A 26,742-nucleotide genomic window follows, 5' to 3' on the forward strand; every position below is an offset into this window, starting at 1 on the left:
TCTTTCAGTTTCCGTCTACCAAATCCACTCACAAGTCTTTGGTCAGCCCGCGGCTATAGTAGAAGACACAGTGGGAATGAACCCGGAACCATGTGGTTGGTAAGCAAGCTACTTACTACACAGCCACTCCTATGCCTGTATATATGTATATGTATAAACATTTTAGTACCAGTTTCAGTCATTGAGACTTTTTCAGCTGTAAATATGGAAAACAATTAAATTTCAGAAAAAATAAAAGAATATTTGCATAGTATTCAAATAGAAGGGGCATTTTCCTTGTTTCTGCCTGTCTCTGTCACCCTGGTTTATGTATATCATCATCATCATCATCATCGTTTAACGTCCGCTTTCCATGCTAGCATGGGTTGGACGATTTGACTGAGGACTGGTGAAACCGGATGGCAACACCAGGCTCCAATCTAATTTGGCAGATTTTCTACTGCTGGATGCCCTTCCTAATGCCAACCACTCAGAGAGTGTAGTGGGTGCTTTTACGTGTCACCCGCACGAAAACGGCCACGCTCGAAATGGTGTCTTTTATGTGCCACCTGCACAAGCCAGTCCAGGGGCACTGGCAACGATCTCGCTCGAAAATCCTACGGGAGCCAGTCAGGCGGTACTGGCAACGGCCACGCTCAAAATGGTGCATCTCATGTGCCGCCCGCACAAGAGCCAGTCCAGGGGCACTGGCAACGATCTTACTTGGCTTGCCGGGTCTTCTCATGCACAGCACATTTCCAAAGGTCTCGGTCAGTGGTCATCGCCTCGGTGAGGCCCAATGTACGAAGGTCTTGCCTCACCACCTCAGCCCAGGTCTTCCTGGGCCTACCTCTTCCACGGGTTCCCTCAACTGTTAGGGTGTGGCACTTTTTCACGCAGCTATCCTCATCCATTCTCACCACATGTTCATACCAGCGCAATCGTCTCTCTTGCACACCACAACTGATGCTTCTAATGTTCAGCTTTTCTCTCAAGATACTTACACTCTGACAGGTATTCACATTGACATTACACATCCAACGGAGCATACTGGCTTCATTCCTTGCGAGCTTATGTATGTCCTCAGCAGTTACAGCCCATGTTTCACTGCCATGTGGCATGGCTGTTCGTATGCATGCGTCATACAGTCTGCCTTTTACTCTGAGTGAGTGTCCCTTTGTCGCCAGCAGGGGTAAGAGCTCTCTAAACTTTGCTCAGGCTATTCTTATTCTAGCAGCTACACTTTCAGCGCACCCACCCCCACAACTAACTTGGTCGCCCAGATAGCGGAAGCTATCGACTACCTCTAGTTTTTCACCCTGGAATGAGATAGTTGTTTCCTGTTTGTTTACAGTCTTTATTGCACCTGAACATCTGCCACAAATAAAAACTAACTTCCTAGTTAACCTGCCTTTGATGTTGCTGCACCTATTATGTGTCCATAGCTTGCACTCTTATACAATTACTACCTACTCCTTTTCTACATACTGAGCAGGGCCATCTACCTGAAGGGGTTTGTGTTTTATCTACCTTCCTACTTATTAGGATTTTGGTTTTAGCTAGGTTGACTCTAAAGCCCTTCAATTCTAGACCTTGCTTCCACACCTGAAACTTCTAGTTCTGATAGTGACTCCGCAATTAGGGCAAGGTCATCAGCATAGATGAGCTCCCAGGGGCAACCTGTCTTGAACTCCTCTGTGATTGCCTGGAGGACTATGATAAATAAGAGGGGGCTCAGGACGGAACCTTGGTGGACCCCTACCTCTACCCGGAATTTATTGCTGTACTCATTTCCAACCCTCACCTTACTGGCAGCATCTCTGTACATGGCTCGCACAGCTCTCACTAACCATTCTTCTAACCCAAGTTTCCTCATTGACCACCAGATAAGGGATCGGGGGACCCTGTCAAAGGCTTTCTCCATGTCAACGAAAGCCAGGTACAGAGGTTTATCCATAGCTAGGTATTTCTCCTGAAGCTGTCCCTACTAGAAATAAGGCATCAGTAGTGCTTTTACCTGGCACGAACCCAAACTGCATCTCATCTAAATTGATTCACTCCCTAATTAGTTGGGCTATGACCCTCTCTGTAACTTTCATAACCTGATCTAACAGCTTGATGCCTCTGTAATTATTTGTATCTAAAGCGTCACCTTTAACTTTGTAGCAGTTGACTATGATGCTGCTACACCAGTTATTGGGTATGACTCCTTCGTGTATCACCTGGTTTGTAATACGGGTGACTAGGCTATAGCCAACACTGCCAGATATTTTGAGCATCTCTGCAGCGATTCCTGATGGGACGGGGGCTTTCCCGGTCTTCATACTCTTAATTGCTTGGTACTATCAACTCGGATAGCTGGTCCCTCTATTGGGTCGACATACGGCAGGCTCTCTTCCTCCCATTCATTCTCTTTATTAAGCAATCTATTGTAGTTGCATCTCCAGACCTCTTTCTTTGCATCCTCATTTAGTGCAAGCGTACCATCATCCATGCGAACACATTTCTCTCCTACAACATCACTATTCTCTCTCCTACACAGTCTTGCAACACGAAATAACTCGAGTCTTTGGTCCTCACGGCGCAGAACATTGGCAAATCTTTTCTTATCTGCTTCCCCTCTGGCTAAATAAACCTGTCGCCTAGCCTCCCTTCTGGCACATTGGTACAATTCCCTGCTACCACCGTTCTTCCAGTCCTTCCAAGCCTGTTTCTTTTGTCTAATAGCCCTGTCTACCTCCTTGTTCCACCACCACGTTACTCTGGGTCGGGAGGGGACCTTACACCACCCACAAATCTGGTCGGTGGCTTTCAACAGGTTGTCCCGCAGAAATCTCCAATTGTCTTCCACATTGTATGATGCTATATCCCCTTCTATTTCGTTAAATGCTTCAAGTAACTTGTCTCTAAGTCTCTGTCCATTTGCAGGGTCTTTAAGCTTCCACACCCTTCTCCTCCAAGCCGGTCTAATTCTGGGCTCCCATTTTGCCTTGATCCCAAAGTCGCTAACTACCAATCTATGTTGTGGGGTACATTCTTCGCCAGGGTAGGTTTTGGCATTTATAAGCCGCCCTCTTTCCCTATTTCTGGTGAGGATGTAGTCGATTTGGCTAGAGTGTCTGCCGGAGCAGTAGGTGACTAGGTGACTGGCAGGTTTCCTGAAGTTGGTATTGCAGACCATAAGATCGGTTGCATCACAGAACTCCAGCAGTCTGGTTCCCTCCTCGTTGCGGGAACCGAAGCCATAGCCTCCATGTATGCTATGGAACTCTCCAGCACAACGTCCGACATGATCATTGAAGTCTCCAGCCACAAAGAGAAGGTCCCTGTCACTCGTCGACGAGGTAGTTTGCAAGAGGGTGTCATAGAATTGGTCTTTCAGACCATCTGGTAGCCCCGGTTGAGGTGCATAGGCTGAGATGACAGGAACTAATCTATGATGAAGCACTAGTCTAATCTTAAGTACTCTGTCACTTACTCTAATGACCTTGATTACCTTATCCACCCATTTCTCCGCTAGAAGTATTCCTACGCCCCCGACCCCATCAGTGTTCCCTGCCCAGAAAATCTTGTACCTGTGTTCTTTGCCTGTGAGGAACCTCGCAGAACCTCCTCTCCATCTTACTTCCTGGATGCAGCACATATCTACGCGTCTGCGTTCAAGCATCTCAACAATTTCACCAGATCTACCTTTCAGCGTGCCGACGTTGAGAGTGCCAATCCTAACAGTATGGGTGTTGGGGGTGTGGGCCTGTAGCCTGGGAAAGGGGAAAGCAGTGTCGTGTACCTGAAAAGAAAACTTGCAATTGGAAGAATTCATAAGCAAAACAGTACCTACAACCTGCAAACATTACTCAAACTTAATGCGCTACCCAAAGGTTGGGGAGAGGATGGCCAAGGCCACTAGATGGGTTCCAGGAGACATCCGAGGATGACAGGATGACAGAGGCATGCACTTCCAGTGGAGGGGTGGGAGGGCGGGTGTACCATCAGCCAGGAGATAGGGCTCTTAATCGTAGATTTTAAATATTTGAGAGACAACAATGCATAAATCGTAATTTTTAAAAAAGCAATGATATCTAGGTGAATAGAATATATACGTAGCATGAATTTAGGAAGCTTAGAAAATGAATAAGTATGAATTTAAGACAAAAACTGAATTCAATTGAATTTCATGGAGAGAAACAAGATAAATAATAGAGGGCAGACTAAAGCGCGAAAGGTATGAGATGTTGAGCCGTAAATAAATAAAAAATCTCTATCTTATCTGCATCTTGGAGACTTCGTCGTAGTATGTCAGCAGAGAAGAGATTGAGATAATTTAGAATGGATTTCTCATTTATATATACCCAGAACCTGAAAACCTTAAGGAAAAACTACGAGAGAGAGAGAGAGAGAGAGAGAGAGGGACTGATTTAGAGAGGGATGGAGGGGTAGACAGAGGCATGGCGGGAGAAGGATCATCATCATCATCATATATATATATATATATATAAAGAGAGAGAGTGGGGGGACCAGTCAAGCAGCACATCACGCTGTAATTCTTGGGCTGAGAAATCAACACTTAAAAGCCATAATTTTAAAGGAGCGATAAGAATTTTTGAATAAAGGAAAATGGGTAGGGGTAGGTAGGTACCATCAGCCAGGAGATAGGGCTCTTAATCGTAGATTTTAAATATTTGAGAGACAACAATGCATAAATCGTAATTTTTAAAAGAGCAATGAAATCTAGGTGAATAGAATATATACGTAGCATGAATTTAGGAAGCTTAGAAAATGAATAAGTATGAATTTAATAAATAAAACGTATAATTAATATATATATATATATATATATATATATATATATATATATATATATATATATATATATATATATATATATATGTAGATATATATGTATATATATGTGTGTATATATACATGTGTATGTGTGTGCATGTATATAGCATGGGTAGGACGATTTGACTGAGGACTGGTGAAACCAGATGGCTAGACCAGGCTCCAATCTGATTTGGCATAGTTTGTACAGCTGGATGCCCTTCCTAACGCCAACCACTCAGAGAGCGTAGTGGGTGCCTTTACGTGTCACCCGCACGAAGGTCAGTCAGGCGGTACTGGCAACGGCCACGCTCATCTCGCTCGAAAAACCTCATGTGTCACCTGCACTAGAGCCAGTCCAGGGGCACCGGCAATGATCTCAATCGAAAATCCTACGACGGCACCGCACAAGAGCCAGTTCAGGGGCACTGGCAACGATTTTGCTCGAAAGATTTCATGTGTCGCCCGCACAGGAGCCAGTCCAGGGGCACTGGCAACGATCACACTCGAAAGATTTCATGTGTCGCCTGCACATGAGCCAGTCCAAGGGCACCGGCAACGATCTTGCTCGAAAAACCTCATGTGTCACCCGCACAAGAGCCAGCCCAGGGGCACCGGCAACGGTCTCGCTCGAAAGATTTCATGTGTCGCCCGCACATGAGCCAGTCCAGTGGCACTGGCAACGATCCCGCTCGAAAATTCTATGACGGCACCCCACAAGAGCCAGTTCAGGTGCACTGGCAACGATCTCGCTCGAAACATTTCATGTGTCACCCGCACAAGAGCCAGCCCAGGGGCACTGGCAACGATCCCGCTCGAGAGATTTCATGTGTCGCCCACACATGAGCCAGTCCAGGGGCACTGGCAACGATCCCGCTCGAAAGATTTCATGTATTGCCCGCACATGAGCCAGTCCAGGGGCACTGGCAACGATGGCGCTCGAAAGATTTCATGTGTCGGCTGCACATGAGCCAATCCTGGGGCACCGGCAACGATCTCGCTCAAAAGATTTCATGTTTCACCCGCACAAGAGCCAGCCCAGGGGCACCGGCAGTGATCTCGCTCGAAAGATTTCATGTGTCGCCCGCACATGAGCCAGTCCAGGGGCACTGGCAACGATCCTGCTCGAAAATCCTACGACTGCCCCCCCACAAGAACCAGTTCAGGGGCACCGGCAACGATCTCGCTCGAAACATTTCATGTGTCACCCGCACAAGTGCCAGTCCGTGGGCACTGGCAACGATCTCGCTCGAAAGATTTCATGTGTCGCCTGTGCATGTGCCAGTCCAGGGGCACTGGCAACGATCCCGCTCAAAAGATTTCATGTGTCGCCGCACATGAGTCAGTCCAGGGGCACTGGCAACGATCTCGCTCGAAAATCCTACGAGTGCTCCGCACAAGAGCCAGTCCAGGGGCACCGGTAACGATCTCGCTCGAAAAACCTCATGTGTCACCCGCCCAAGAGCCAGCCCAGGGCACTGGCAACGATTCCACTCGAAAGATTTCATGTGTCGCCCGCACATGAGCCAGTCCAAGAGCACTGGCAACGATCCCGCTCGAAAGATTTCATGTGTCGCCCGCACATGAGCCAGTCCAGGGGCACCAGCAACGATCTCGCTGGAAAAACCTAATGTGTCACCCGCCCAAGAGCCAGCCCAGGGGCACTGGCAACGATCCCACTCGAAAGATTTCATGTGTCGCCCGCACATGAGCCAGTCCAGGGGCACTGGCAATGATCTCGCTCGAAACATTTCATGTGTCACCAGCACAAGAACCAGCCCAGGGGCACTGGCAACGTTCTCGCTTGAAAAACCTCATGTGTAACCCGCACAAGAGCCAGCCCAGGGGCACCGGCAGTGATCTTGCTCGAAAGATTTCATGTGTCGCCTGCACATGAGCCAGTCCAGGGGCACTGGCAACGATCCTGCTCGAAAATCCTACGACTGCCCCCCCACAAGAGCCAGTTCAGGGGCACCGGCAACGATCTCGCTCGAAACATTTCATGTGTCACCCGCACAAGTGCCAGTCCGTGGGCACTGGCAACGATCTCGCTCGAAAGATTTCATGTGTCGCCTGCACATGAGCCAGTCCAGGGGCACTGGCAACGATCCCGCTCAAAAGATTTCATGTGTCGCCGCACATGAGTCAGTCCAGGGGCACTGGCAACGATCTCGCTCGAAAATCCTACGAGTGCCCCGCACAAGAGCCAGTCCAGGGGCACTGGCAACGATCTCGCTCGAAACATTTCATGTGTCGCCCGCACATGAGCCAGTCCAACGGCACCGGTAACGATCTCGCTCGAAAAACCTCATGTGTCACCCGCCCAAGAGCCAGCCCAGGGGCACTGGCAACGATTCCACTCGAAAGATTTTATGTGTTGTCCGCACATGAGCCAGTCCAGGAGCACTGGCAACGATCCCGCTCGAAAAACTTCATGTGTCACCCGCACAAGAGCCAGCCCAGGGCACTGGCAACGATTCCACTCGAAAGATTTCATGTGTCGCCCGCACATGAGCCAGTCCAAGAGCACTGGCAACGATCCCGCTCGAAAGATTTCATGTGTCGCCCGCACATGAGCCAGTCCAGGGGCACCAGCAACGATCTCGCTGGAAAAACCTAATGTGTCACCCGCCCAAGAGCCAGCCCAGGGGCACTGGCAACGATCCCACTCGAAAGATTTCATGTGTCGCCCGCACATGAGCCAGTCCAGGGGCACTGGCAATGATCTCGCTCGAAACATTTCATGTGTCACCAGCACAAGAACCAGCCCAGGGGCACTGGCAACGTTCTCGCTTGAAAAACCTCGTGTGTAACCCGCACAAGAGCCAGCCCAGGGGCACCGGCAGTGATCTTGCTCGAAAGATTTCATGTGTCGCCTGCACATGAGCCAGTCCAGGGGCACTGGCAACGATCCTGCTCGAAAATCCTACGACTGCCCCCCCACAAGAGCCAGTTCAGGGGCACCAGCAACGATCTCGCTCGAAACATTTCATGTGTCACCCGCACAAGTGCCAGTCCGTGGGCACTGGCAACGATCTCGCTCGAAACATTTCATGTGTCGCCCGCACATGAGCCAGTCCAACGGCACCGGTAACGATCTCGCTCGAAAAACCTCATGTGTCACCCGCCCAAGAGCCAGCCCAGGGGCACTGGCAACGATTCCACTCGAAAGATTTTATGTGTTGTCCGCACATGAGCCAGTCCAGGAGCACTGGCAACGATCCCGCTCGAAAAACTTCATGTGTCACCCGCACAAGAGCCAGCCCAGGGCCACCGGCAACGATCCCGCTCGAAAAACCTCATGTGTCACCCGCACAAAAGTCAGCCCAGGGTCACCGGCAACGATCCCGCTCGAAAGATTTCATGTGTCGCCCGCACATGAGCCAGTCCAGGGGCACTGGCAACGATCCCGCTCGAAAATCTTACGACGCCCCCCCCCCCACAAGAGCCAGTTCAGGGGCACCGGCAACGATCTCGCTCGAAACATTTCATGTGTCACCCGTACAAGTGCCGGTCCAGGGGCACTGGCAACGATTCCACTCGAAAGATTTCATTTGTCGCCCGCACATGAGCCAGTCCAAGAGCACTGGCAACGATCCCGCTCGAAAGATTTCATGTGTCGCCCGCACATGAGCCAGTCCAGCAGCACCGGCAACGATCTCGCTCGAAAAACCTCATGTGTCACCCGCACAAGAGCCAGCCCAGGGGCACTGGCAACGATCCCACTCGAAAGATTTCATGTGTCGCCCGCACATGAGCCAGTCCAGCGGCACCGGCAACGATCTCGCTCGAAAAACCTCATGTGTCAACCGCACAAGAGCCAGCCCAGGGGCACTGGCAACGATCCCACTCGAAAGATTTCATGTGTCGCCCGCACATGAGCCAGTCCAGCGGCACCGGCAACGATCTCGCTCGAAAAACCTCATGTGTCACCTGCACATGAGCCAGTCCAGGGGCACTGGCAATGATCTCGCTCGAAAGATTTCATGTGTCACCAGCACAAGTGCCAGTCCAGGTGCACTGGCAACGATCTCGCTCGAAAGATTTCATGTGTCACCAGCACAAGTGCCAGTCCAGGTGCACTGGCAACGATCCCACTCGAAAGATCTCGTGTCGCCCGCACATGAGCCAGTCCAGGGGCACTGGCAACGATCCCGCTCGAAAGATTTCATGTGTCACCCGCACACGAGCCAGTCCAGGGGCACTGGCAACGATCCCGCTCGAAAGATTTCATGTGTCGCCCGCACATGAGTCAGTCCAGGGGCACTGGCAACGATCTCGCTCGAAAATCCTACGACTGCCCCGGACAAGAGCTAGTTCAGGTGCACTGGCAACGATCCCGCTCGAAAGATTTCATGTGTCACCCGCACATGAGTCAGTCCAGGGGCACTGGCAACGATCTCGCTCGAAAATCCTATGACGGCCCCACACAAGAGCCAGTTCAGGGGCACTGGCAACGAACTCACTCAAAAAATTTAATGTGTCGCCCGCACATGAGTCAGTACAGGGGCACTGGCAACGATCTCGCTCGAAAATCCTACGACTGCCCCGCACAAGAGCTAGTTCAGGTGCACTGGCAACGATCTCGCTCGAAACATTTCATATGTCGCCGCACATGAGCCTGTCCAGGGGCACTGGCAACGATCCCGCTCGAGAGATTTCATGTGTCGCCCGCACATGAGGCAGTCCAGCGGCACCGGCAACGATCTCGCTCGAAAAACCTCATGTGTCACCCGCACAAGAGCCAGCCCAGGGACACCGGCAACGATCTCGCTCGAAAGATTTCATGTGTCGCCTGCACATGAGCCAGTCCAGTGGCACCGGCAACGATCTCGCTCGAAAAACCTCATGTGTCACCCTCACAAGAGCCAGCCCAGGGGCACTGGCAACGATCCCACTCGAAAGATTTCATGTGTCGCCCGCACATGAGCCAGTCCAGCGGCACCGGCAACAATCTCGCTCGAAAAACCTCATGTGTCACCCGCACAAGAGCCAGCCCAGGGGCACTGGCAACGATCCCACTCGAAAGATTTCATGTGTCGCCCGCACATGAGCCAGTCCAGGGGCACTGGCAACGATCTCGCTCGAAAATCCTACGACGGACCCCACAAGAGCCAGTTCAGGGGCACCAGCAATGATCTCGCTCGAAACATTTCATGTGTCACCAGCACAAGTGCCAGTCCAGGTGCACTGGCAACGATCTTGCTCGAAAGATTTCATGTGTCGCCTGCACATGAGACAGTCCTGGGGCACTGGCAACAATCCCACTCGAAAGATTTCATGTGTCGCCCGCACATGAGCCAGTCTAGGAGCACTGGCAACGATCCCGCTCGAAAGATTTCATGTGTCGCCCGCACATGAGCCAGTCCAGGGGCACCAGCAACGATCTCACTCGAAAAACCTCATGTGTCACCCACACAAGAGCCAGCCCAGGGGCACCGGCAACGATCTCGCTCGAAAGATTTCATGTGTCGCCCGCACATGCGCCAGTCCAGGGGCACTGGCAACGATCCCGCTCGAAAGATTTCATGTATCGCCCGCACATGAGCCAGTCCAGGAGCACTGGCAACGATCTCGCTTGAAAATCCTACAACGGCCCCGCACAAGAGCCAGTTCAGGGGCACAGGCAACGATGTTGCTCGAAACATTTCATGTGTCACCCGCACAAGAGCCAGTCCAGGGGCACTGGCAACGATCTCACTCGAAAGATTTCATGTGTCGCCCGCACATGAGCCAGTCCAGGGGCACTGGCAACGATCCCGCTCGAAAGATTTCATGTGTCGCCCGCACATGAGCCAGTCCAGGGGTACTGACAACGATCCCGCTCGGAAGATTTCATGTGTCGCCCGCACTATGCGGCCTTGGTATCACTGGAAAGCTGGGAGAGTGGCTGCATGACTTTTTAAAGGATAGATTTTAGGCAGTTGCAGCCAATGATGATCTCTCTGCGGAGACATCAATCCAAAATGGAGTTCCTCATGGAACTGTACTGAGACCACTACTGCTTTTAGTGGCTCTCTCAGACATGTCATCTGTCATACAATCAACCACTCTCACCAGCCTCTTTGATCAGCTACACTGATGATACAGAAACATCTCAGGCAGTCAAGGACCCTGATAACATAGTAAAACTGCACAATTATCTGCATGTAATATACAAATGGGCTGATGAAAATAACATGCAGTTCAATGCTGATAAGTTCAAGTACTCTGCTATCATCTCACAAACAGATTACAATTGGAATGTATAAAGATCAGGAGGCAGTGTAATCCCAAAGTTAGAATCGGTGCATGACCTGGGAATCCACATTAGCAGTGATGCAACATTTTATGTGCATATTGCCAGGGTGGCAACACTGTGCAGGCGAGCAGCTGGATGGATCCTTAGATCATTCAAAACCAGAAATGAGGATACCTTGCTACTCCTATGGAGGACATCTGGATTACTGCTCCCAGCTGTGGTCACTGCAAAACATCAAATTGGTGGCAGAACTTGAAGCAATTCAGTGCCAATGCACAAAGAAGATTGTATGATACTTGTGTGAGAACGGCTATATTAAATGGTAATGAAACATGGACTCTGACTGCAGAGGACATGCGTAGACTGGGGAGGAATGAAGGTAGTAGACTTCATTAGATTTACAACATCAGTGTGCATGACTGACAAAGCACAACTGTGTTGAGAGAAAGAATAGGTATAAGAGGGATTAAATGTGGTATGCAGGAGAGGAAAATGTGTTGGTTTGGACATGTGATGTGTATGAGTGAAGACAGCTGTATACAGAAATGCCTGTCACTGAAAGTGAATGGTACCTGTGGAAGAGGGAGACCCAGAAAGACTTGGGATGAAGTGGTGAGGACCAATCTTATAATGTTAGAGCTCATGGAGGAAATGACAATGGACCAAGATGTTTGGTGATATGAGGTTCTAGAGAAGATCCACCCACATCATTGAAACTGAATGCTAGAAGAGTTGTGTCCCACCCACATGTAACAACAAACTTTTCACACACCCTACCCCAAGAAATCAACTTACATCTCCTCTTCTACACAGCATCTTTCTCTTCTTCACATTTCCTCTTCATAAACTATGATGGTCTTCCAATCCCCTTTCCTTCTCTCACTGCCCTGCTCACTGTATTGCTGTTTCCACCCCACCCATTTTTCTACCCAGGTTTTCGCCAGTCACTGCAATCCCCACTCCCTACTTGTATCTTCTTGGCAACACATGACCCGTATATTACAACCTTTGTATTTCTCTCTTCTTTACTCTACCGTCATATCTATGCACTGATCCTTGTTACTAGTGAGTATATCCTGACACTTCACTATCTCTCTCCTTCCCTTGCTCTTCCCTCTGGCTGGATAGCCATGTATCTCCTCTATAGCTGCACACCTATTTCTCCAAAGTGTATGCAACACAACATGTTGAACAGAGTCCCACCCATACGGGACAGTTGCAGGCTGGATCGAAACGACCATTGGACAAAATAAAGATTAATACTAAACCCATCTTCTGGCTACTTAAGAAATTAGCATTATGTCAACTAACACTGCGGAGTTCCTGAAGCAGATCCAACGGTAATATACCCTGACTACGGATGACACCAGGTAGCCCAAACTGTGACAGTGCTCTACTAAACACTTCAACACACTAACATATACCCATTAGTCCAAAATATTAAATATATATATACATACATACATACATACATTCACTTTCATATATGTATACAAATACACATATAGGGATCACATATATGCAAATAAATATACCTTTGTGCACTACATGGCAGTGAGACATGGGCTATGAATGCAGAGGACATGTATAGACTGGAGAGGAATGAAGGTAGTATGCTGTGGATTTGCAACATTAGTGTACATGACCAACAAAGCACAACTGTTAGGCATAAGAGGGATTAAATATGGCATGCAGGAGAGAATACTTTGGTTTGGATATGTGGTGTGCATGAGTAAAAACAGATGTATACAGAAGTGCCTGTCACTGAAAGTGGATGGTACCTGTGGTAGAGGGGAAACCCAGGAAGACATAGGATGAAGTGTTGAGGATTGATCTTAGGATGTTAGGGTTTATGAAGGAAATGACAAACTGAGATGTTTGGCGGCTAAAAAACAAACTTTTCATACACTCTACCCCAAGAAACTGAAATACATCTCTTCTAAACTGCATCTTTTTCTTCCTTACATTTCTTCTTCATAAACTATGATTGTCTCTTACTCACTGTATCACTGCTTCCCCACCCTCCACCATTTTTCTACCCAGGTTTTTACTAGTCACTGCAATTCCCACTCCCTACCTGTGCCTTCTTGGCAATACCCAGCTGTGAATATTATGACCTCTGTACCTCTCTTTTCCTTACTCTACCATCACATCCATGCTCTGATCCTTGTTACATGTGAGTATACACTGGCACTTCACCATCTCTCTCCTGCTCTCTCTTGCACTTTTGCTGTTTACTACTCTCTCTCTCTCTTTCTCTTGCTCTTCCTTCTGGCTCGGTAGCCATGTATTAGCACACCTGTTACTGCCCTCATTCTTGATCACTCTCTCTCTCTCTCTCTCCTCTTGCTTTTCCATCAGACTAGGAAACTAAATATCTCCTTTACATCAGCACATCTGTTTCTGTCCTTTCTTGTACCTCTCTCTCTCTTGCTGGTTAACTATGTATCTCCTCTATAGCAAAACACCTGTTTAAGCTTCTCTATTTCTCTGTCACACTCTAACCTTTCATCATCTGACACCGGATCATCTCCAACAATGCTCCTCTTTTATAACAAGATAGGGTCTCTCTCTCGCTCCTTTGCGCCACATGAGCTCAACTCTCCTCCCCTCGCCTTTCTCCCCCTCACACCTACTTCCTCCCACCCACCTCTCCTCTCTTGCTCCAACTCGTACTTCTCTCTTCTCTTCACTCCTGCCCACCTTCTCCTTCCCCTTCATCGTCACCCTTCCCTCGTAATCCCAACCCCTTCCACATACCCCACCCTCTGCCTACCCACATACCCCACCTCTACCCTACCCTTGCTTTCCCCACTCGCCTCTCCCACCTCCCAACACCATCACACAACACCACTACACCATACACCATATCACACAACACATCACATCACACCACCATGCACACACTAGCACTGACCACTTCCCAGCCCCACATCTTCACACCTACACATACACACACGCATACATCAAGGTCATCAGCCCTCTTCCACATGCACATACATACTCTCTTATGCACACGCACGCACACCTTCGTTTTGGGATCACCACTACTTTTTTATCTCCCCTTCTTCCTAGCTCTCCTGTGTGACCCTTCTGTCTTGCATTCACCATGATAGATCACTAGCCACTACACATTCTTTATTTTCTCTCCTTATTTCTTTCTGTGTTCCTTTCTGTGGAAGAGCGTAGGCTTGAAACGTTAAAGACTTTTTCACTTCCCGAGTGTTAAACTAATACATCTGTTTGTTGTCTACATCACCTGTCTTCGTCTTTTGTTTGTTTTTGTGAATTCTCCCCCTATACAATCTAACCATGGACAGAAAAAACTGACTGACTAAATTAGTTTCAATCATTGTAATTTCCTCAACAACCAACCATCCTTCTCTTACAACCAATGGTAACATTGTGTTTCTAGTCACTATTATTAACTTTGTTAAATCACATACACTGATTTACACAAATGCCAGTTCAATTGAGAAGTTACTAACATGTTAGTAATTATTTTTGATGTTAAGATGTACTACTAGTATTGAAACATGTGTGAATTAAAATTAATGAAATATTTTAGTTGTAAACAGTATTTTATCACATGGTCTTGAGTTTAAACTTTATCACAGTTATCTATGTCCAAGGCACATGATAACTGTCTGTTTCAGTTTGGTAGAATGTTAGGAAGTGCAGAACAACCAAATTTTTTACAACCATTGTATTCACTTTTTCACACGTCTGACATAATTTCAATTCTTAAATACATTTATTTTCCTTGCAGGTGGCATGAACAAAACAGGTCTAATTTCTTATTGAGAAGTAAATAACATTTGTATGAAGTAAATAAATATTGATTGATTGAAAGATGTGTTTTAGAAATATCTAGAAACAGTTATATGAAGTGAGGGAAGATTGAGCCTGTTTGTTATATCATAATTATTAACTATTATTAGATCACAGATTAAAGCCCAACTGAAGAGGAAGGCATATGAAGATGCTGGTTTACAGCCACCAACTGATGCATCACCAAAGAAACAAGTTTCACAGAAACCCACAATCTCAGAACAACCACAGCCTAAAAAACAGAGATCTTCAGGTAATAATAACAATAACAGTTTCTAAATTAAATTTTTAAAATCCTAGAACTTTCGAAAGGAGGGGTTAGTCAATACTGTTGACCCTAGTGCCTGAATGGTACTGATTTTATTGACAGCAAAAGAATGACAGACAAAATTGACCTTGGTGTGATTTTGAACACAGAGAGTAAAGAGCCAGAGAAATACTACACTTTTTTGATGCTCTCAAAATTATGCCGACCTAGCACCTCAATGATGATTAATGGAAATTTTAAAAAAGTTGAGGGAAGAATCACTATCATTTTACACCCATTTTACCATCCTAATATGGATAGGACAGATCTTGGCACTTCTTTATCTGACACAGTGCAACATAACAAACTGCCATTCTTGTGTTTGGTTTGATTTTATAGCTGGATGCTTTATCACCACTTGACAGCATGTACTGGGTACATTTCATCATACTACCAGCACTATAGAGTTTAATCTGCAGTAAAGCTAATGTTTAGTAAGGGACCAGAGTTTTTATTCAGAGTTACTGCTCTCTCAGACAGGTTTTCTGTGGTTTGTGGAGCTTGCATCTACATATTCAGTATCATCCTCATCTTCACCTCTATTAGTGTTCTTCACTGCCCTCTCAATATTCTTGCAGCCTTCACTTACCATTCCTGACTCTTGTCATCACTTTCTCTTTACATCCAATCATACAAATCAAGCTAAAAATAAAACATAGCAGTGAGACGTGAGCCTCTGATCCATTTAGAAAGGCAGTAACTCCAAACAAAAGCTGACTCACACTCATAGTCTGTTCACTCCATGACAGCTTGGAAATTGGACACCAAATGAAGATTCATATAAAATTGTGTCCTGCCTAAGGTTTATATATACATATATATATATATAATCATAAATATACAGGGATTAGCTTGAGTTGCTTCTCCAACATACTGAAAATTTAGAAATAGCAGTCAAAGAACTACTGATTCCAAACTACAAATTTTTTCTCTAACGGATGGCGATATTTATGGCACACAGAACAAAAAACAGAAGAGAAAAGCAAAAACAAACCTGCCTTTAGTTAATTGGGTACAACGTTTCACGGTTAAGGGTATGAAGTTACCCTATTCCGCTCTTCAGCCTCAATATTCTAATAAATTTGAAAGTGTCTAATAAACTCATGTGAATTTTGACCATGCGACATCAAGACCACGTGAGGCAGGCACTTACAAATTTATCGGCTAGTGAGTTCAAAACATTTCACTCCAAAGAATCTATTCTATGTGCGTCACAAATAGTCCCGTATAAAGGGATTACGGTTTAACCATCCAACTTAGAGGCATCAATATAAAATATACAGATATAGGGCAGGGAATTGTCAATTAGTAATAAAGTTAATAATTAACAATTTTGCCAAGTAGTTCAGTATGAAAAAACCTTTATCAGTAAAACCATTTATAATCATAAATATACAGGGATTAGCTTGAGTTGCTTCTCCAACATACTGAAAATTTAGAAATAGCAGTCAAAGAACTACTGATTCCAAACTACAAATTTTTTCTCTAACGGATGGCGATATTTATGGCACACAGAACAATTTAGTTCGATTTCGATTTCACTTGCCTCAACAGGTCTTCGCAAGAGGAGTTTAGTGTCCAATGGAGGAAAGGTACGAATAAGTGGGCTGGCTACACCCCTGGAAGAGGCCTTGGATTTAGGTCTCACTTGGCTTGCCGGGTCTTCTCACGCACAGCTTATTTCCAAAGGTCCCAGTCAGTGGTCATTGCCTCAGTGAGGCCTAATGTTCAAAGGTCGTGCTTCACCACCTCATCCCTGGTCTTCCCTCTTCCACAGGCTCCCTCAACCGCTAGGGTGTGGCACTTTTTCACACAGCTGTCCTCATCCATTCTCGCCACGTGACCATACCAGCGCAATCATCTCTCTTGCACATCACTACTGATGCTTCTTACGTTCAAGTAATGCCCTTATATAAATATAAATAAATATATTCTAGGGAATAAATGATGGATTTTTTCCCTTATGAGGTTTTTCCCGCTAGCTACTTTATAAACTCTTGTAAAAGATTTTATCCTATTATTGAATTAATTAAATATACAACCGGAATATATTCAGTGCTTGAATTTTATTCCGGAAAAAATACATGTACCGAGATGCAATTAAAAAAAAGCCCGCTTTTTACATAGATATGTAGAGATAAACGTGGAGGCGCAATGGCCCAGTGGTTAGGGCAGCGGACTCGCAGTCATAGGATCGCAGTTTCAATTCCCAGACTGGGCGTTGTGAGTGTTTATTGAGCGAAAACACTTACAGCTGCATGAGGCTCTCGCAGGGGGTGGTGGCGAACCCTGCTGTAATCTTTCACCACAACTTTCTCTCACTCTTACTTCCTGTTTCTGTTGTGCCTGTAATTCAAAGGGTCAGCCTTGTCACACTGTGTCACGCTGAATATCCCCGAGAACTACGTAAAGGGTACACGTGTCTGTGGAGTGCTCAGCCACTTGCACGTTAATTTCACGAGCAGGCTGTTTCGTTGATCGGATCAACTGGAACCCTCGACGTCGTGATGGAGTGCCAGCAGTATTAGAGATAAACAATCTTCTATGTACTATCCCGGATACATGAGGTGTTCATTTTGGTATGTTGAATCTTTTGTTTATTTTTATGTATTTTGACCATACTATACTGATGATCAGAAGTTACATATTGTTGTAATAACTGTGAAATCGTTCGATATATAGTTCAGTCTGTTTTTAAAAGGCCATCTTTGAGAGTTGCATTTCCTCGCGTTCGCTAAAAATGTGTTTATTATGGTAGTTTGACCTTAGTAGTCCCTCATAGCGTGAGGCATTCTTGTATAGTAATGCCCTTATATAAATACAAATAAATATATTCTAGGGAATAAATGATGGATTTTTTCCTTATGAGGTTTTTTCACGCTAGCTACTTGATAAACTCTTGTAAAAGATTTTATCCTATTATTGAATTAATTATATATATATACATATATCTATATATATACATCTATATATATATATATACATAAAATACACCATTCTGAGCGTGGCCGTTGCCAGTACTGCCTGACCGGGCTTTGTGCCGGTGGCACGTAAAAGCACCCACTACACTCTCGGAGTGGTTGGCATTAGGAAGGGCATCCAACTGTAGAAACTCTGCCAAATCAGATTAGAGCCTGGTGTAGCCATCTGGATCACCAGTCCTCAGTCAAAGCATCCAACCCATGCTACCATGGAAAGCGAACGTTAAACGATGATGATGATACTATATATATATACAAGAATAAGGGCAGAGAATCGTCAATTAATAATAGAATTAATAATTAACAATTTTGCCAAGTAGTTCAGTATGAAAAAACTTTTATCGGTAAAACTATTTATCATCATAAATATACAGGGATTAGCAATTGAGTTGCTTCTCCAACATACTGAAAATTTAGAAATAGCAGTCAAAGAACTACTGATTCCAAACTACAAATTTTTCTCTAAAGCGGATGGCGATATTTATGGCACACATAGAACAAAAAACCGGAGGGAAAAGCGTAAACAAACCAAGCCTTTAGTTAATTGGATACGAATCGTTTCATGGTTAAGTGAATGGAAATTTCACTATTCCAATCTTCAGCCCAAATATTCTGATAAATTTGAAAGTGTCTCTAAAAAAATTCATGGTAATTTTTGGCCATGCGACACCAAAAATCAACGATAAACTCGCTAGCCGATGAATTCGTAAGTGCCTTTCTTATCGTTGATTTTTGGTGTCGCATGGCCAAAAATTACCGTGAATTTTTTTAGAGACACTTTCAAATTTATCAGAATATTTGGGCTGAAGATTGGAATAGTGAAATTTCCATTCACTTAACCATGAAATGATTCGTATCCAATTAACTAAAGGCTTGGTTTGTTTACGCTTTTCCCTCCGGTTTTTGTTCTATGTGTGCCATAAATATCGCCATCCGCTTTAGAGAAAAATTTGTAGTTTGGAATCAGTAGTTCTTTGACTGCTATTTCTAAATTTTCAGTATGTTGGAGAAGCAACTCAATTGCTAATCCCTGTATATTTATGATGATATATATATATATGTATATATATATATATATATATATATATATATATATGTATATATATATATGTATATATATATATGTATATATATATATGTATATATATATGTATATATATATATATATGTATAAACATATATATGTATATATATATATATATATATATATATATGTGTGTGTATATATATATATATGTATATGTATATATATATATGTATATATATGTATATATGTATCTATATATGTATGTATATATATGTATGTATATGTATATATATGTATATATATGTGTATATATATGCATATATGTATCTATATATGTATATATATGTATATCCATATATATTTATATATATATATTATATATACAGATATATACATATATATTTGTGTATCAATATATAGATGTGTATATATATATACACACATATCTATTTGTATATCTTTATATATATATAGATGTGTATATAGATATATAGATATATATTTTTATATCTATATATATATAGATGTGTGTGTATATATATACATATATTATTTTGTTTAAAAGAGTTCCAACACTGTCTGTTTTTTATGTTTTATTTATATTCCTGCAAAACCAATGTGGGATATAGAATATGGAATATACAATATATAATATAAAATAAAAATGGATGGTACTATGAAATAAAGTATTGAATGTCTTATTGAATATATGGAATATGTCTTATTGAATAGATGAAATATTGAGTGTTCAATATAAAGGATTAAATATATAAAGGCGAATATTTTCTATACATCATCATCGTTTAACGTCCGCTTTCCATGCTAGCATGGGTTGGACGATTTGACTGAGGACTGGTGAAACCGGATGGCAACACCAGGCTCCAGTCTGATTTGGCAGAGTTTCTACAGCTGGATGCCCTTCCTAACGCCAACCACTCAGAGAGTGTAGTGGGTGCTTTTACGTGTCACCCGCACGAAAACGGCCACGCTCGAAATGGTGTCTTTTATGTGCCACCCGCACAAGCCAGTCCAGGGGCACTGGCAACGATCTCGCTCGAAAATCCTACAGGAGCCAGTCAGGCGGTACTGGCAACGGCCACGCTCAAAATGGTGCATCTCATGTGCCACCCGCACAAGAACCAGTCCAGGGGCACTGGCAACGATCTTACTTGGCTTGCCGGGTCTTCTCACGCACAGCCCATTTCCAAAGGTCTCGGTCCGTAGTCATCGCCTCGGTGAGGCCCAATGTACGAAGGTCTTGCCTCACCACCTCAGCCCAGGTCTTCCTGGGCCTACCTCTTCCACGGGTTCCCTCAACTGTTAGGGTGTGGCACTTTTTCACGCAGCTATCCTCCTCCATTCTCACCACATGTCCATACCAGCGCAATCGTCTCTCTTGCACGCCACAACTGATGCTTCTAATGTTCAGCTTTTCTCTCAAGATACTTACACTCTGACGGGTATTCACATTGACATTACACATCCAACGGAGCATACTGGCTTCATTCCTTGCGAGCTTACGTATGTCCTCAGCAGTTACAGCCCATGTTTCACTGCCATGTAGCATGGTTGTTCGTACGCATGCGTCATACAGTCTGCCTTTTACTCTGAGTGAGAGTCCCTTTGTCGCCAGCAGGGGTAAGAGCTCTCTAAACTTTGCCCAGGCTATTCTTATTCTAGCAGCTACACTTTCAGCGCACCCACCCCCACTACTAACTTGGTCGCCCAGATAGCGGAAGCTATCGACTACCTCTAGTTTTTCACCCTGGAATGAGATAGAAGTTGTTTCCTGTTTGTTTGCAGTCTTTATTGCACCTGAACATCTGCCACAAACAAAAACTAACTTGCTAGTTAACCTGCCTTTGATGTTGCTGCACCTCTTATGTGTCCATAGCTTGCACCGGGTACATCTTATAGAGTTACTACCTACTCCTTTTCTACATACTGAGCAGGGCCATCTACCTGAAGGGGTTTGTGTTTTATCTACCTTCCTACTTATTAGGATTTTGGTTTTAGCTAGGTTGACTCTAAGGCCCTTCAATTCTAGACCTTGCTTCCACACCTGAAACTTCTCCTCTAGTTCTGATAGTGACTCCGCAATTAGGGCAAGGTCATCAGCATAGAGGAGCTCCCAGGGGCAACCTGTCTTGAACTCCTCTGTGATTGCCTGGAGGACTATGGTAAATAATAGGGGGCTGAGGACGGAACCTTGCTGGACCCCTACCTCTACCCGGAATTCATTGCTGTACTCATTTCCAACCCTCACCTTACTGGCCGCATCTCTGTACATGGCTCGCACAGCTCTCACTAGCCATTCTTCTATCCCAAGTTTCCTCATTGACCACCAGATAAGGGATCGGGGGACCCTGTCAAAGGCTTTCTCCATGTCAACGAAAGCCAGGTACAGAGGTTTATCCTTGGCTAGGTATTTCTCTTGCAACTGTCTCACTAGAAATAAGGCATCAGTAGTGCTTTTACCTGGCACGAACCCAAACTGCATCTCATCTAAATTGATTCGCTCCCTAATTAGTTGGGCTATGACCCTCTCTGTAACTTTCATAACCTGATCTAACAGCTTGATGCCTCTGTAATTATTTGTATCTAAAGCGTCCCCTTTACCTTTGTAGCAGTTGACTATGATGCTGCTACACCAGTCATAGGGTATGACTCCTTCGTGTATCACCTGGTTCGTAATACGGGTGACTAGGCTATAGCCAACACTGCCAGATATTTTGAGCATCTCTGCAGTGATTCCTGATGGGCCGGGGGCTTTCCCGGTCTTCATACTCTTAATTGCTTTATCTACCCTGGTACTATCAACTCGGATAGCTGGTCCCTCTATTGGGTCGACATAAGGCAGGCTCTCTTTCTCCCATTCATTCTCTTTATTAAGCAATCTATCGTAGTGGCATCTCCAGACCTCTTTCTTTGCATCCTCATTTAATGCAAGCGTACCATCATCCATGCGAACACATTTCTCTCCTACAACATCACTATTCTCTCTCCTACACTGTCTTGCAACCCGAAATACCTCGAGTCTTTGGTCCTCACGGCGCAGAACATTGGCAAATCTTTCCTTATCTGCTTCCCCTCTGGCTAAATAAACCTGTCGCCTAGCCTCCCTTCTGGCACATTGGTACAATTCCCTGCTACCACCGTTCTTCCAGTCCTTCCAAGCTTGTTTCTTTTGTCTAATAGCCCTGTCTACCTCCTTGTTCCACCACCACGTTACTCTGGGTTGGGAGGGGACCTTACACCACCCACAAATCTGGTCGGTGGCTTTCAACAGGTTGTCCCGCAGAAATCTCCAATTGTCTTCCACGTTGTATGATGCTATATCCCCTTCTATTTCGTTAAATGCTTCAAGTAACTTGTCTCTAAGTCTCTGTCCGTTTGCAGGGTCTTTAAGCTTCCACACCCTTCTTCTCCAAGCCTGTCTAATTCTGGGCACCCATTTTGCCTTGATCCCAAAGTCGCTAACTACTAATCTATGTTGTGGGGTACATTCTTCGCCAGGGTAGGTTTTGGCATTTATAAGCCGCCCTCTTTCCCTATTTCTGGCGAGGATGTAGTCGATTTGGCTAGAGTGTCTGCCGGAGCGGTAGGTGACTAGGTGACTGGCAGGTTTCCTGAAGTTGGTATTGCAGACCATAAGATTGGTTGCATCACAGAACTCCAGCAGTCTGGTTCCCTCCTCGTTGCGGGAACCGAAGCCATAGCCTCCATGTATGCCATGGAAGCCCCCAGCACGACGTCCGACATGACCGTTGAAGTCTCCAGCCACAAAGAGAAGGTCCCTGTCACTCGTCGACGAGGTAGTTTGCAAGAGGGTGTCATAGAATTGGTCTTTCAGACCATCTGGTAGCCCAGGTTGAGGTGCATAGGCTGAGATGACAGTAGCTAATCTATGATGAAGCACTAGTCTGATCTTAAGTACTCTGTCACTTACTCTAACGACCTCGATTACCTTATCCACCCATTTCTCCGCTAGAAGTATTCCTACGCCCCCGACCCCGTCAGTGTTCCCTGCCCAGAAAATCTTGTACCTGTGTTCTTTGCCTGTGAGGAACCTTGCAGAACCTCCTCTCCATCTTACTTCCTGGATGCAGCACATATCTACGCATCTCCGTTCAAGCATCTCAACAATTTCACCAGATCTACCTTTCAGCGTGCCGACGTTGAGAGTGCCAATCCTAACAGTATGGGTGTTGGGGGTGTGGGCCTGTAGCCTGGGAAGAGGAAAAGCAGTGTCGTGTACCTGAAAAGAAAACTTGCAATTGGAAGAATTCATAAGCAAAACATTACCTACAACCTGCAAACATTTCTCAACCTTAATGCGCTACCCAAAGGTAGGGGAGAGGATGGCCAAGGCCACTAGATGGGTTCCGGGAGACAGCCGAGGTTGACAGGATGACAAAGGGATGAACTTCCGGTGGAGGGGTGGGATGACAGAGGAATGAACTTCCGGTGGAGGGGGTGGGATGACAGAGGAATGAACTTCCGGTGGAGGGGGCGGGATGACAGAGAAATGAACATCCGGTGGAGGGGGTGGGATGACAGAGGAATGAACTTCCGGTGGAGGGGGTGGGATGACAGAGGAATGAACTTCCGGTGGAGGGGGTGGTATTTCATATTTTCTATACTTTGTAGTATTTCATCATGGCCGGTATGACAGACTTTATATATATATATATATATATATATATATATATATATATATATATATATATATATATATAGATGTGTATATAGGTATATACATATCTATCTATATGTATATATAGATGTGTATATAAATATATACATATCTATTTGTATATATAGATGTATATAAATATATAGTTTTAGGGAAAAGAACCAAGTTTCATGAACTCATCGATGAAAATCCAGTATCACATATAGAAAAATTAGTAATTAAATGCAGAATAAATTAGTATAATATAAAGTAAATATCATAAGATAAAGATAATAAAATGACTACACGTGTTTCATTACTAATTTTCAAATAGAAAGGAAATTTAAATCGATTAAAATCAATTAAAATTATCGAAAATAAATTCTATTCAAAAATATAGCTAATCGTCAGGTCTTAAATAGAACAATAATTATAATAAATAAATATATATATCAACCAACAATAAGTACCAAATGAATTTATATAAAATACTTATTTTATAAAGATAGAAAAATTATTAAAAATATCAAAATAATAAACATTCCATAATCATTATAATACATGCTAACATGTATATTGTATACAAAAACCAGCTTACATAAATTATTATCGTTTTAAATACAATTTAAATGAAGTTTAAGTTTTAAATAATAATAAAGATAAAATTAGTACATATTTAACCGGTGTAATAGTTAAAGTTAGACTATTCAAAACTAAAAACGTTTATTTAATTATCATTAAAAATCAATTGAATAATAGAAAAATACAAGAATACTTATTTCTACAAACGTAGAAATAAAAATTAAAATATAAATGAAAAAATTAAGAATGAAAATAATTATTAAGAATAAAAGATTAAACTTTATATATATACTAAGTTTTAACAAAAAACCTTTTAACGATAATATAAACAATAAAGACTAATTATTAATCAAATATTATTAATCAAAAATAAGCGACACCAAAAATCAACGATAAACTCGCTAGCCGATGAATTCGTAAGTGCCTTTCTTATCGTTGATTTTTGGTGTCGCATGGCCAAAAATTACCGTGAATTTTTTTAGAGACACTTTCAAATTTATCAGAATATTTGGGCTGAAGATTGGAATAGTGAAATTTCCATTCACTTAACCATGAAACGATTCGTATCCAATTAACTAAAGGCTTGGTTTGTTTACGCTTTTCCCTCCGGTTTTTGTTCTATGTGTGCCATAAATATCGCCATCCGCTTTAGAGAAAAATTTGTAGTTTGGAATCAGTAGTTCTTTGACTGCTATTTCTAAATTTTCAGTATGTTGGAGAAGCAACTCAATTGCTAATCCCTGTATATTTATGATGATATATATATATATGTATATATATATATATATATATATATATATATATGTATATATATATATGTATATATATATGTATATATATATATATATGTATAAACATATATATGTATATATATATATATATATATATATATATATATATATATATATGTGTGTGTATATATATATATATATGTATATGTATATATATATGTATACATATGTATATATGTATCTATATATGTATGTATATATATGTATGTATATGTATATATATGTATATATATGTGTATATATATGCATATATGTATCTATATATGTATATATATGTATATCCATATATATTTATATATATATATTATATATACAGATATATACATATATATTTGTGTATCTATATATAGATGTGTATATATATATACACACATATCTATTTGTATATCTTTATATATATATAGATGTGTATATAGATATATAGATATATATTTTTATATCTATATATATATAGATGTGTGTGTATATATATATATATATATTTTTTTGTTTAAAAGAGTTCCAACACTGTCTGTTTTTTATGTTTTATTTATATTCCTGCAAAACCAATGTGGGATATAGAATATGGAATATACAATATATAATATAAAATAAAAATGGATGGTACTATGAAATAAAGTATTGAATGTCTTATTGAATATATGGAATATGTCTTATTGAATAGATGAAATATTGAGTGTTCAATATAAAGGATTAAATATATAAATATATAAAGGCGAATATTTTCTATACCTTGTGGTATTTCATATTTTCTATACTTTGTAGTATTTCATCATGGCCGGTATGACAGACTTTATATATATATATATATATATATATATATAGATGTGTATATAGGTATATACATATCTATCTATATGTGTATATAGATGTGTATATAAATATATACATATCTATTTGTATATATAGATGTATATAAATATATAGTTTTAGGGAAAAGAACCAAGTTTCATGAACTCATCGATGAAAATCCAGTATCACATATAGAAAAATTAATAATTAAATGCAGAATAAATTAGTATAATATAAAGTAAATATCATAAGATAAAGATAATAAAATGACTACACGTGTTTCATTACTAATTTTCAAATAGAAAGGAAATTTAAATCGATTAAAATCAATTAAAATTATCGAAAATAAATTCTATTCAAAAATATAGCTAATCGTCAGGTCTTAAATAGAACAATAATTATAATAAATAAATATATATATCAACCAACAATAAGTACCAAATGAATTTATATAAAATATTTATTTTATAAAGATAGAAAAATTATTAAAAATATCAAAATAATAAACATTCCATAATCATTATAATACATGCTAACATGTATATTGTATACAAAAACCAGCTTACATAAATTATTATCGTTTTAAATACAATTTAAATGAAGTTTAAGTTTTAAATAATAATAAAGATAAAATTAGTACATATTTAACCGGTGTAATAGTTAAAGTTAGACTATTCAAAACTAAAAACGTTTATTTAATTATCATTAAAAATCA

The 26,742-nt window shown here is 42.6% G+C and overlaps 1 protein-coding gene across 13 annotated transcripts in view; it reads left to right on the top strand.

The window, feature by feature from the left end:
* Positions 1 to 26,742, top strand: part of LOC128247375 (BPTF-associated chromatin complex component 1-like) — a 134,861-nt gene that overhangs the window by 85,011 nt on the left and 23,108 nt on the right. For all 13 annotated transcript variants that reach the window (XM_089349252.1, XM_089349242.1, XM_089349243.1 and 10 more), the window contains one exon: positions 14,983 to 15,125. In XM_089349252.1, coding sequence (XP_089205378.1) covers positions 14,983 to 15,125 — 143 coding nt within the window. The remainder of the gene's footprint in view (positions 1 to 14,982; positions 15,126 to 26,742) is intronic.

This window comes from Octopus bimaculoides, chromosome 3, assembly GCF_046866305.1.
Source record: "Octopus bimaculoides isolate indiv1 chromosome 3, ASM4686630v1, whole genome shotgun sequence".
Lineage (NCBI taxonomy): Eukaryota > Metazoa > Mollusca > Cephalopoda > Octopoda > Octopodidae > Octopus > Octopus bimaculoides.